We start from the raw sequence: 14,182 nt of genomic DNA, 5'->3' as shown, positions 1-14,182 counted from the left end.
GAAGATAAAATATTCCTAACATCGTTTGATTGATAAGAGTTATGGGGGAAACAAGATGGATGTAAATCTGGAGTTTTTATTTTTTTATTTTTTTAAGATTTTATTTATTTATTTGACAGAGAGAGAGACAGCGAGAGAGGGAACACAAGCAGGGGGAGTGGGAGAGGGAGAAGCAGGCTTCCCGCCCAGCAGAGAGCCCGATGCGGGGCTCGATCCCAGGACCCTGGGATCATGACCTGAGCCGAAGGCAGACGCTTAACTGACTGAGCCACCCAGGCACCCCTAAATCTGGAGTTTTTAAAGGTACAATAATTTGCCAGTAATTTTTTCCTATAATCCTGTATCTGGAATCTGGCAGAAAATAGCTGGCACACTCAAGGGGACTTGGAGAGAATTTACTGAAAAGAGCTTTTTACAAATGTGTGGGAAGAGGGGCGCCTGGGTGGCTCAGTCGTTAAGCGTCTGCCTTCAGCTCAGGTCATGATCCGGGAGTCCTGGGATCAAGCCCCGCATCGGGCTCCCTGCTGGGCGGGAAGCCTGCTTCTCCCTCTCCCACTCCCCCTGCTTGTGTTCCCTCTCTCGCTGTGTCTCTCTCTGTCAAATAAACAAATAAAATCTTTAAAAAAAAAAAATGTGTGGGAAGAGTTAAGAGAGCTAACAGGATCATCAGTGGAGGGAGCCATTTCTGTCTTGAGTCCTGTAAGAGGAGGAAGAAGGAGCAAAAGCTGGGAGAAGGGCCATGCCATAGCAGCTCTGGCCAGAAGTGGTAGAATGTAGCCACCACCAAAGCTGCCGTCCCTTGGGCAGGAAGCAGAAAAAATTAATATCCAGACCTTGGGGTACCTGGGTGGAGCAGTCGGTTGAGCATCTGACTCTAGATTTTGGCTCAGGTCATGATCTCAGGGTCCTGGGATTGAGCCCCCATGTCGGGCTCCCCACTCAGCACAGAGTCTGCTTGTCCTTCTCCCTCTGCTCCTCCTCTCTCTCTCTCTCATAAATAAATAAATCTTTTAAAAAATATTAATAAGACCCAGACCTTTCTCTCCTCCAGCTCTGATGCTCTGTTGATGCCCATTGAGCAAACCCAGCCAGAAATCAGAAGGCAAGGGAGCCTGGGTTGTGCAGTCTGTAGAAGTCAGTGTTGCAGAGCACAGAGCAGGCTAAAGAAAAGGCAGGGATGAGCCTAGAGGGAGACTGCTTTGTACAGCTCCTAAGTAGGAGAGCTTGAGCGTCACGTACTTTGATTTGGAGTTGCTCATTTTACGTAGGAGTTGGGCAGACCTGGTCAACATCTGTGTTCCTCTTTTAAATTAGAATTTGAAGTGTGAAATTTCAAGTGACGCATCTTCATTATATTCCACATTATTGCCTAATATTTTTTCTCCTGTCTCTTCAGATTACAATTCCTAGACCCTCTGTGGCATCTACACAGTCTACTTCAGGAAGCTTTCACTATGGTCAACAGCCAGAGAGGAAAGACCTTCAGCCTGTGGAACCCACCGTGGAACTTTACTCTCCAAGGGAGAACTTCTCTGGCCTAGTTTTAACAGAGGGCGAACCTCCTAGTGGAGGAAGCAGAACAGACTTGGGGCTTCAGATAGATCATATTGGTCATGACTTGTTACCCAATATTAGAGAGTGTAACAAATCTCAAAACCTGGGACCAAAAGACATTCCTGACCATAACAGACTGGCTGTGAGAGAATTTGAGAGTCTCCCTAGGGAAACCGAAGAGAAAAGCAATCTTCTAGGGTCAGATAATGATGAGAAATTAAGTAAAGGGCAGCATTATATCGAGATTGCCTCCCTTCCAGGAGACTTGGTAACTGCGGAAAGGGATCACTCAGCTAGTACTGAACCTCTTGATGTGACAAAGACACAGACTTTTAGTGTAGTGCCAAATCAAGACAAGAATCATGAGATAATGAAGCTTCTGGCAGTTGGAACTTCAGAGATTTCTTCACGAGTCATTGACCCACATGTTGAAGGACAGATAGGTCAGGTGGCAGCAATGCAAAAAAGTAAGATATCTAAGGATGATGACATCAGGAGTGAAGACTTGCCAGGTCAGCAGGGGGACCTGTCTACTTTTTTGCACCAAGAGGGTAAGAGAGAGAAAGTGGCTCCTAGGAATGGAGAATTATTTCATTGTGTTTCAGAGAGTGAACATTGTCCCCCATCCCGGAAGGACGTGATTAGGTCATCCTTTGTAACTAGACACAGCCGAATCCCTGTTTTAGCACAAGAGGTAGACTCAACTTTTGAATCTTCCTCTCCAGTCTCTGCAAAAGAAAAGCTCCTCCAAAAGAAAGCTTATCAGCCAGACCTCGTCAGGCTTCTGGTGGAAAAAAGGCAACTCAGGTCTTTCCTTGGGGACCTCTCAAGTGCCTCTGATAAATTGCTGGAGGAGAGACTAGCCACTGTTCCTGCTCCCTTCTCTGAGGAGGAAGTCGTTGCTCCCTTTTCGAGACTGACTGTAGACTCGCACCTGAGCAGATCAGCCGAGGACAGCTTTCTGTCACCCATCATTTCCCAGTCCAGAAAGAGCAAAATCCCAAGGCCAGTTTCATGGGTCAACACAGACCAAGTCAGTAGCGCAACTTCAGCTCAGTTCTTGCCTCGGCCACCACCAGGGAAGCCTCCCACAAGGCCTGGAGTGGAAGCCAGGTAACCTTCTGTTCCTACTGTGTTAAGTGTGTAGCGTTCGCTCTGTGTCTGCTTGATTATGTTACGTCAGTGGCTTCATTTCTCTGTTGCCTGCTTCTGACGATCTGTTTCCTTCCCTGCCTTTCCCAGGTGTAGAAGAAGGGGTCATACTGATCCAAGTTCATTCTTAGCACTCCCACTTTCTAGCAGTATGACCCTTAGTGGTTTGGGGAGGATCGAATACGGTTGCATACATGTAGAGCTTTGTGCAGGGCTTCATTAGCATGCAACCAAGGTTACTTCTCTTCTAGTCCATGTTACCTAGATACTCAATAATTTTCCAGCTTTTTCTAGTCAGAATCCCATTATAAGAGATGTCATTATGATGTCAAATTCTAGTGAAAAAGACTGTGTCCATAATTTGATGAATGGGTCCTGGTCACAGTGCTGTTTATTTGATTATAATGAATTAAACAAACACAAAAACCCTACAGGCAGTTTCCCTAGGTCTGATGACACAGCCATACGTAATAAAAGTATTACTTTAATACTTACTATATGGTATATACTTGTTTACTGAAGTATTCTCATGTATAGTTGACCATAGGGTGATTATATTTTAAAGAAGAGGGGAAACGATTGGGAGGTGTTAAACCAGTTAAGAGTGCTTTCCTTGGAGAGCCATTACTCATTCCACAGACTAGAAAGGTCTCAACCCTTGGAGAAGAATGAGAAAAAGGATGGCCTTTGAACAAAAACCAGGTGAAAATCAAAGTACATGAAGACCATAGCCTGTTCTAGATAGTACAACAATATGGATTATTGTTATGGATTCTGAAGTGTGTTAAAGTGAGATTCTATCTGTATCATTACCCAGCAGAACTTGCTCCCCTTAGCTAAGTTTAGTTCTGAGTTGCCATAGGGTTTCAGGTCCAGTGTAACCAAACATTGGATTTGAAGTGCCGGTGGGACTAGACTTCCACAGGAAGAATGGTGATGAGTGAACAGCAGTCATTTGAGACATTTTAGAAAGGTGATTCCATGAGCAGTAGCCACACATCCCCTCTTCCTTCTGCTTGCCCTTTGTATTTAATAAAGATGCTGCAATCTGTGGCTTGAGCTGCTTTGGACTACAGCAAACAGATCTGGATTATCACTTACTACTTAGCACTTCGTGTGTCCCTTAAAGGCGGCACTTAGCAGCCAAGCCAAGCGGGTGGCATTGTGTCAGATATTACAGAAATCACCAACCTGGGCCTCATCTGGGAACTCAGAGGTCACTCAACTTTCCCACGTAGGTCCTGGCACAGAAGAATTCTTTTATTCCATTCTTCGTATTTTACTATAACATCCATGAGGGTAGGCTTAACCAGAATGAGTTTCGTCATGTTAGAATAAGTAGATGGTGGGAAAGGAGGAGGAGAGAAAATTCAGAGAAAAAATCAGTAGCTGTTGCTGACCTATGATGGAGATGATGGCTATTTATGCCCCTGCATCCTGAGGGACTAATACAGCCTTGGAAGTTCTTCTCCCACTCCCTTCTTTAAGGAGGGGCATGTCAGGAGTTTGAAGTTTTTTGTTTTTTGTTTTTTTTTATTTGAGAGAGTGAGCGAGCATGAGCGGAGAAGGGCAGAGGGAGAGGGAGAAGCAGGCTCCCCACTGAGCACAGAACCCAACATAGGGCTTGACACGGGGCCCGATCCCAGGACTATGACCTGAGCCAAAGGCAGACGCTTAACCGACTGAGCCGCCCAGGTGCCCCAGCAGTTTGAGGTTTAAATTCTTTAACTGATACAGTCTGTTTTCTATTTGTTAAGAGAACTACAGCATCGTTGCATAATTCTTGATGGTAATAAATTTGAATAATCAAGATTTCTTACAAAAAAACAAAAAATAAAAAAAAAATAAATTCTTTAACTGAATGAATTTTAGGCTGAGACAGAAAGACATTTAGGGCAGAGAAGACACTGATATTCATATGGATATTCTCTAGATTTAGAATTCTAAGGCCCAAGCTCAGTTGCCAGTAAGACAGGGCAATCGGTCTCCAAACCCAGCTCTCTTGAATCTCAGACTATTGTCAGGGACAGAAACTGAGGCCCAGAGAAACCAGTGACTATGCTTTCCTTTTGCAAAGTGTTAAATGAGGTTGAAATATACTTCGATCTGTAGTTCCTGCTGTTGGTGAGTACACTTCATGTTGTGGGGTTTAATGTTTGCGTATACACATGCCAAATTTCTGTCGTGGGAGCCTTAAACAAAATGGCTTACTCTCTCTCTCACTTACTAACATGCTAGAGACGTTTCATTAAGTTGATCCTAAAATTAGAAGAACAAACATGCCAGGGTGCCTGGTTGGCTCAGTCAGAAGAGTGTGCGACTCTTCATCTTGGGGTCATGAGTCTGAGCCCCATGTTGGGTATACAGATTACTTAAATAAATAAATAAAAACTTAAAAAAAGAACAGCAAATATACCATAGGAGGAAAGGGACTAACAACACTTAAGTCCTTCTGAATGGCAGTCAGGCAGCTAAATACTTTACTTGGGCCATTGTTCTTGGTTGCTCAGTAATCCTGAGAGGTAGATAACATTCCCATTAAAAGCTAGGAGCGGTTACATGCACTACTGGTGAGGATGTGATTTATGCAGCAACTATGGAAAACAGTATGGAATTCCCTCAAAAAATGAAAAATAGAACTACCATCCAATCCAGTAATTTCACTGCTGGGTATTTACCCAAAGAAAACAAAATAGTAATTCGAAAAGATATGTGCACCCCTATGTTTATAGCAGCATTATTTACAGTAGCCAGGATATGGAAGCAACGTAAGTGTCCACTGATGGATGAATGGTAAAGATGTGGGGGAGCGGGGATATACATGTAATAGAATATTGCTCAGCCATAAAAAAGAATGAAATCTTGCCATTTACAACATGGATAGATTTAGAGGGTATTATACGAAGTGAAATTAGAGAAAGACAAAACCCAAATACATATAAGTGAAATCATATGGTATTTTCACATTTACATGTGAAATCTAAAAACACAAAATGAACAAGCAAGCAAACAGAAACAGACTCATAAATACAGAGAATAAACCGGTGGTTGCCAGAGGGGAGTGGGGTGGGAGGGATGGGCGAAAGAGGTGACGAGGGGGGCAGGGAGTAAGAGGTATGAACTTTAAGTTATAGAATAAGTAAGTCATAGGGATGGAAAGTACAGCAAAAAGAATATAGTCAATGATATTGTAATAACTTTGTACAGTGACAGATAGTAACAAAATTTATCATGGTGAACATGTGTAATGTATAGAATTGTGGAATCACTGTGCTGTATACCTGAAATGAATGTAACATTGTATGTCAACTATACTTCACTCAAAAAAAGGGGGGGGGGGGAGGTTAAGTAATTTGTCCAAGCTCTTACAACTGGTGTGTGAAAGAGTAACTCTGTTTCCAGTGTTCGCTGACTTGACTCGCATTATATACATTATCATTAGGACGCTGTGACTTGCCGGACACACTTGAATTAAAATGAAAAGAATTCTTCTCTGTTCTTTTAAAGGCTCCGCAGATATAAAGTCCTAGGGAGTAGCAATTCCGACTCAGACCTTTTCTCCCGCCTGGCCCAAATTCTTCAAAATGGATCTCAGAAGCCCCGGAGCACTACTCAGTGCAAGAGTCCAGGATCCCCTCACAATCCAAAAACACCACCCAAGAGTCCAGTTGTCCCCCGCAGGAGTCCCAGTGCCTCTCCTCGAAGCTCTTCCTTGCCTCGCACGTCCAGCTCCTCACCATCCAGGGCTGGACGGCCCCACCATGACCAGAGGAGTTCATCCCCGCATCTGGGGAGAAGCAAGTCACCTCCCAGCCACTCAGGATCTTCCTCTTCCAGGAGGTCCTGCCAACAGGAGCATTGCAAACCCAGCAAGAATGGCCTGAAAGGATCCAGCAGCCTCCACCACCACTCGGCCGGCACCAAAGCCCCCCCAGGGAAGAGTAAGTCAGCTACTAAACTCAGCAGATAGGAGCTGGGCTGCATCTCTGTGAAAGGTGTGAGATCTTCCTCCTAAACCTGATGCATGTGTGGCCCTGTACTGTCTATTTAAAAAACCAGTGTTGATCTTCTCTTGCAAAAGAAAGTAACATGATAAATTATTTATAAGAAGACATAAATACATGATAAGGAATTACCTAAGGCAGGCAGCAAGCAGGTCAGGGATCAATGCCTTTTCATAGGAAGGGGCAATCCAGCAAAATCCACGGGGGAGATTAAATGAACTCTCATTTTTCAGCTGCCTTTGAAACAAAAGAGTTGACGGTAGGAAATGGAATGGAATTTTAAGGGGTTTGGCCTGTTTTTTTAAGGCATTGTTAAAGATTATATAGCAAAAGTGAAATTTCTTGTTTTAATATTTTCATTCAAAACTTCCCAACCTTAGAGAGTCAGAATTGCTCCGATAGGAGGATATGTAACCAGTCTGTTGCTGGGGAGCCAGTGCTCATATACCCGAGGCTTGTGTGTGTTTACTGGTGTATTGAGAGTTCACACCTTTACTTTGCCTCACTCCTACTACCCTTCCTGGATTTCAGGTTTTAAAGTTAAGTATATCTCCCCGGATGCAATCTCCCTTATTTTAACAATACATTCTAATATGCTTTTAGCAGCACATGCTGAGAATTTCAAATCCAGTTGTGTTTTTAGTCCCCTAATATTTTTCTGTGGAACAGAAAAAAGTAAGTTAACAGTTCTTAACTCGGTATATTTTTATTGTGAAAAAGAGCTACTGAAACTTAGGTAAAGGAAGGAGAAGTCAAAACAGAGCTTACTGCACAGGCGTTAGAGCTTTGGGGACAGAGGGACAGGGTGGGGTGAATACCCTTCAAGACAAAAGAAACCTCTCCCCCTCTGTTTCCTCCTTGTGGAAGGAGGACCGACCAGAGTAGACCTTGCTTTCTTAGGTCTCCTGGAGACTGACTGTTTGCAATATCAACCTCCAAGATGATACCAGGGAAGTATAATGCTGTGGAATGTGACTTTATGCTCTTAGAGATTTAGAAAGAAAAACAGAAATTAGGTACGTTGTGGAGGCTTATAATCCTCAAACTTTGTATTTTATATACATTTAGCCAATAAGGAATGAGTATCTGGGGAAATAAATTTAGGCTCAATATTTATCTTTTAATGTTTTATTACCTGCTTCTCCTGTGCTTTAGTTTGAATATTTGGGCTTTTGGACCTGATTTCCTTGTAACCTCAATTTATAAAGCTGCGAGGAGGAGCATATTTGTTCTAATTTCACTCTTCTGCTAACAGGAATCCAGCAAAAGTAAATTATGCTAGATTTTTCAAATGGGCTCTTTTCTACTCTGTAGGTGTTTTGTGTTGTAAAGACCTGATTGAGGTCAGGTAAATTGGTCTGCTTGCTGTTGAAATTCGCCTTCTAGCAAACATCTGTGCTTTCTCTTTGACCTTGTGTTTGCTGCCAAATCTAATATGGTTGCATTGGAAAACAGGAAAAAAAACAAAAAAACAAAACAAAAAGTATATTTCCTCACCAAGCAAATACATTCTAATGCTGCCTCAAAGCTGCCCTGAAGCTGCACTGAACTTCTCTTGTTCTCTTTATCTGTGTTGAGCTTTTTTTAAAAAAAAACAAAAAACAAAAAAAAAAAACAAACCGAAACTCCAAACACTATCGAGTCCTATACGATCTCCTGTAAGAAATGTAGCATAGTGTGGAATCTTAATTTCTCTCCCGTTTCAAGCACTACAGAGGAATGCAATAGATAAGACATATTTGCTGTTTAACTAAAGCAACTGTAATATTGGAAGACCAGTCCTTCTGTATGATATTTGTATAATAGTTGCTGTCACACTACTTGCATGTCTTCATGGTAAATGATATAAATATTTATAAATATATAGAGAAACATATGCTTATATAAACTCATTCTTTCTCATTCTCCATTTGTAATTTCAAGATCACAGATGGTGAAATTCCTTTTTATTGTGTGCCTCGCGTACACTTGGGCCTTGCCTGTCTTCATTTTCTGAAAATATGTTCTTGGCATGGGACACTTCAGATTCTTCTTGCCTTCTTTGTGTATAATGCAAGGGTTGGCAGCCTTCAAGCCAAGATAGGTTATTTAATTTTCACTTTTAAAAGATGTTAATAGGAGAAAAAATTACCGGGTCAGGCTTGTGATACTGGCTCAAAAATTTGTCACATTAATCACATAATTCTGTCCTTATGGTTAAAGGGGATAAGCTGGGATGATAATCATGGGTCTGATATAAATTGATTTAAAGAAAAAAAAATCTCTTAAAAATTGCCATTTTACGTTCCTCTTTTCACCTCACTATTTTTTGGATGGTGAGGGAGTAATCTACAATTAAGGAATTAACTTCTTTTTTCCCTTGTATTAGCTAAATTGTGCTAAAAGTAGCCAGCTTTAAATTCTGACCCCTGTCGTCAGAAATGTGCCCTTCATAACCACTGGAAAAGCAGATGAGGTTATAGTTGTGGTGTGTGTGTTATTTCTTATTGGTATTTCTTTTCTAGCAGTCAAAACAGACAGTGATGGCAACATGGCAATTGGGTGTTTTCTCTCTCTTGGTTTCTTCTGTTTTTCTCCCAACTCTTCCACTGTGTTGCCCCCTTTTCTAGATGGCACCGACGAACTCCATATCCAGAGAGAAATAGCCTCGGTGTATAAGAATACTTTATTTTGCATGTAGAGGAAAGAGTTAACCAAAGATGTTTCAGTTCTGATACTTTCAAAAGAAAACAGACTAGTTATATCATATGTATCAATAGGTCCACTTAAAAGTACTATCATATAGAGATTTATTTATGGTTTTTAAAAGCATAGTTTGTGCTTTTAGATGTTCAGTGTCTTAGGCTAAAAAGAGAAGTTGGCAGCCCTGAGCAAAACATTTTTGGCACAAGGATTTTTTATTATGTTTTATTTTAAGGTATGATACAGAGAATGAGTTGTTTGTTGTTTTAGTTCCTTATTTTTTTTTATTTATTTTGGGTTTTTTTAGTGATGGCATATTTCAGATTTCAGTGACAAACATAGATCATCCAAGTAATTTTAAACCACTTTGATTATTTTACCTAAGATGAGGGACATGGCCATTAATTAAAGTCAAGCCAAACTATACTAAGAGTAGTATGGGGCAAAAGTCAAAACTATCTTTTGAAAATCAAGTGCCTCCTGGTTTCTTCTCTCACGACACGATGGCAACTCTAGTCATACTTGCCTTTACCCCGCCATGTCTAGTCTCTGGAGTTACTTGGGTGGAGCAGAAAATGGATTCGCACCAGCTCAGTCCCTGTAGGCAGCATCCTTCTTACATTATGCCGCCAAATCTCCAGGGTATACAGATGCGTGGAAATCTTAGTATTTCACCTGGTCATCTTTTGCACAGCATCAAGGCATTTAACTTTAATGTATAGCGAACAAAGGAAAATCGGATCATATCAAATGTAACCTTAAAGCACAGACTGTAAACATCTTTGAATGGTAAGTGTCAGGCGGGCGCTGTCATTCCCACCTTGGTGTGCAAGCTGGTCTTGCTGACAAGGGCACCAGCACATTTGCATTTCTTAAGTTGCATGTTGTGAAGTGAATGTTTTTTTGTAAGTTACCAAGTCAGTCCAGTCCTAGATAAGTAGCAACATGATAATTGATACCCACTGTTGTCATTATCCACTTTGTATTATTTGCTTTAAAATACTAAACAAATCCCAGCTGCTTACTGATTCAGTGGACTACTTGTGCAGTGTCTCTATTCAGCTCCTAGCCACTAGGGGAACTTGAGGCTCTTTGATAATCATCATAGATTCCTTCCAGGCCACAGATTTTTATGCAGATGTTTCTATGGTTGCATTCAGTCTACAAGGAAAAAGTGTACATTGGTGCATGTTTTATAAACCAACACACCGATAGTTAAAACTATAATTAGTTTTCCTATACCCGATAGCTTTGAATTAAAAACAGATGCTTTTTCCCTAGAGGATTCTTTGTTCTAGGAACTACATTCTTAATCTAACATTAGAAGTTGGCAATAGGAGAAACAGGATCCGGAATTCAGAGTTAGGCTTAGGGGAAAAAAATGAATCTTAGTCTGGCTATTTGGAAATATATTAATTTGTAGATAAGTCTAGATTTAGTCTTGGAGATCAAAGTTTTCACATTTTAAAACTTTGTTCATTTCTTTATATCTATCAAAACATGGCGTATGTTAGAGAATCATTTCTTCTGTCATGTTCATGTATTTTGGAATTAAGTTGTTTGCATTCACTTTTTTATATTCTGCCCACTTCTGTTTATGTGCATTTACCACAGATGTGCTGGGACTTTGCCTAAAGGGAGACATATTTTGGCACCCGTATCACTGAGGAGAGCTAGAATGGTTGATGACAGCGGAATTACTCAACTTTCTTGAGTTTGCGTCTGTACAGTTTATTTGCGGAAGAGTTACTTATCTAGGTTTTAACACAAAAAGTATTACAGGATTAAGGTATGTAACCACTATGGTAGTCCCCACAGGTCAATAGTCACCCGAGTCCCGAATCCAGAGGTGTCGATTTAGAACTTAGAGAAGGGAACGCGCAGCAGCTGCAGCTCCTCAGACCACACGGGAGGACGTGGTGCATGGAAACCCCCAGGTGGTGGTTCGGACACCCCACTCCCCTGCCGTCATCTAGGAGAACTCTGGGGTACACTGGGAGGATGGGGGAGGAGTGTGGAAACATCTATCATTGGATTTTCTCAATAGCTGGGCTGCCCCTTTGGAATTAGGAGAATGTTAACCCAGATAGTCTTGGGAGCCTGCAGAATCTGTTGTCGACAGTGCAAGGGAGATGTGCAGGAGGGGTCTGGGGAAGTCCTGTAGTTCTTAGGTAACTCCAGGACATGGAACTAGGTTCCCTATGAATTTAAAGGGGAATTTGGATGCTGCACACCTCAGTCCCTGAGAAATCCTTGGCTGGACATGAAATGATGACAGAGTCTTGGCCCATCAGTACATTGTCTAATTGAGTTGCGATAATCTGCTCTGACTTCCAAAATGTAAGCTGGATGTTTAATTATTCCCCTTGAGCAAATCTGCATCAGAAAATGAAAGTGTGGGACAAGATCAAGATCACTTTGTGGTTATACACAATCTCAAAAAACTGAATAGCCAGCAAGTAACATTTAGTCAGTAATGATTTGAATATTTCCTTACACTTTGCTGGATCTTTGGTCTGAGGAGACATGTAAAGGAAGTGAAGCCTTTTCCTTCATGATCCTGTGGAACTTGAACAGAGCCTGCCTGTTAAATTGGAAGTGACAGTGTGGGCATAGTACGTGTCACCGGTGATGCTGCCATGTGTCTTCGGTACCCCTTGGGCCAGTGGTTCTGGGTTCCTCGACCTAGAGAATAGGATTCCACGAGGCAGATCTTTGAGCCCATGTGACTAGAGAATTTGCCCGTGACATAATTTTACACACTAATGATAGGAATTTTACCTCTCTTTTCGGTTAGTTTAATACTGTTTCATATTGTGTACAGAAGTGTTCACTCACCCAGCTAAAAACATTGAGTAAACCCTAGTTTTTAATATACACTATCCTTGCCATATGACTCTTTCTCCTCACCTTAGAGTACACAGTGTAAAATCCTTAAAAAATGCATTCACAGCATTTCCCCATATTTGGAATCTGGGCTTTGTTCTTCATTCACCCACGATAAAAAAAGTGACCAGGGCTTGAATGTGATTTATCTTAGGGAGCAACCCAGGGAGGGGAAAGCCCTTAGGACTTTTCAAAACTATTTTCTTTTTAAATGATTCACAAGATAAATTAGTTCACTAAGGTAAAAAGCATTCAGAAATACAGTTAAGAAGATGAAAGAAACACAACACTCTGCCACTTGGGGCTCCGAAATTGGATTGAGTGAATTGAACAAAGAAGAGAACTGATCAGATGACCCATGCCTGAGCCCACACACTCCCTCCTGCACAGTTCCCGTCCCCCTCCTGGCTCCCATTCCTAAAATTGCCAGCGCCGATTTCACTGGGTCATTTACTTACCGGTTTGCAGCTTTTAGGAAAAAAGAGGGGGAGACATCTAGTTTTGACTTAGATACAATTCTTGGAAGTTATGAACTACTGGCAGCTGTTATATCAGATTGAACCACAAACCAGAAGAAGTCTCTTGTTGAGCAAAACCAGTAAGTTAGAAGACTTTAGTAATCCCACAGTTTTTCTCCCTTTCTCCTCCTCTTCATGAAACCAGAGTGATACGAAGTTGCTCTTTGAAATACCTCCAAAGGTATTGTATTGTCGTTTTCCCTCCAAGCAGCCCTCTTTATGCATTTTTGCTCAGGCAACCAAGGACATAAGAGTATTGGCAGAAACATGGAGTGCTTTTGTATAGGCCATCTGTACATAAAAGTGTAATTATTTATTTAATTTTCCCATTTGTATCATATTAAAGCTTTGTACAGTGTTTTAAGTTCTGTTTTAAAATTATTTTGTATTTTATTTTTATAATCTAGTAATAAAATATTCATTCCGCATGCACACTCTAGTTCTGTTTGTGTGATGGTTTGCTTTCAAAAAGGGGAAATAATATTTTTCTAATTTAATAAAGTTATTGAATGCACCAGAGGTTACAAAATCAACAGGGAACAGAAGATGTTGCTATAAAATGCAGTTCCACATCCAGAAGTGACCTAGAAAAAGCAGCACTGGACTAAATAGAAGTTAGGTGTTCGGAACCCCTGCAGATAAAAGCCAGAGTTCTGGGATACCAGGAGATGGTTCCCCATGTAATAAAACTGAAGGTGAAGTAATAAAACTGCAAGTGCTAAGGGGTGCCTAGATGGCTCCGTTGCTTAAGCAGGTTAAGTGTCAGACTCTTCCTTTCCCCTCAGGTCATGATCTCAGGGTCCTGGGATGGAGCCCCGTGTCCTGCTCCCCGCTGAGCGTGGAGTCTGCTTGAGATTCTCTCTCTCAAATAAAATCTTAAAAAAAAAAACTAAACTGGGGATGCCTGGGTGGCTCAGTCGGTTAAGCGTCTGCCTTTGGCTCAGGTCATGATCCCAGGGTCCTGGGATCGAGCCCCGCATCGGGCTCCTTGCTCAGCTCCCTCTGCCTGCTCTGCCTGCCGCCCCCCCCTTGTGTGAGCCCCCCCCCACCCTCTGACAAATAAATACTTTAAAAAAAAAAAAAAACAACTGGCAAGTGCTGAGAGCTCCCTTTAAGTCCTTCATTCTCTGGCTGAAGGTACTTTCTCCTCTGCAGGAAGCGCTAGAGTCATTCCTGTTCCCCACCACCCTCTCCTGTCCACCTGTGACCTTTGAACCAGAAGAAGTCTCGGGAGGCACTCACACGCGCACTGCTTCCCCCCCCCTCGTGTGGTTTGACCTGGAATGTTAGGGCCATCTGTCTTTCCCGCCTGGTTTCCCCTTCTTGATCTCTCAGTGAGTAGCAACATCCAAAGAGCTGCCTATCATGTGTTTCCAAATAAGAGAA

The 14,182-nt window shown here is 41.9% G+C and overlaps 1 protein-coding gene across 2 annotated transcripts in view; it reads left to right on the top strand.

Moving 5' to 3' along the window:
• Positions 1-13,223, top strand: part of TTBK2 (tau tubulin kinase 2) — a 147,481-nt gene extending 134,258 nt beyond the window's left edge. For both annotated transcript variants that reach the window (XM_032416978.1, XM_032416979.1), the window contains 2 exons: positions 1,397-2,667; positions 6,214-13,223. In XM_032416978.1, coding sequence (XP_032272869.1) covers positions 1,397-2,667; positions 6,214-6,676 — 1,734 coding nt within the window. In that variant the 3' untranslated portion in view covers positions 6,677-13,223. The remainder of the gene's footprint in view (positions 1-1,396; positions 2,668-6,213) is intronic.
• The last annotated feature ends 959 nt before the right edge of the window (positions 13,224-14,182 follow it).

The sequence above is a fragment of the Phoca vitulina genome, unplaced genomic scaffold, assembly GCF_004348235.1.
Source record: "Phoca vitulina isolate PV1807 unplaced genomic scaffold, GSC_HSeal_1.0 scaffold20, whole genome shotgun sequence".
Lineage (NCBI taxonomy): Eukaryota > Metazoa > Chordata > Mammalia > Carnivora > Phocidae > Phoca > Phoca vitulina.
This window is presented reverse-complemented; position numbering and strand designations above follow the sequence as displayed.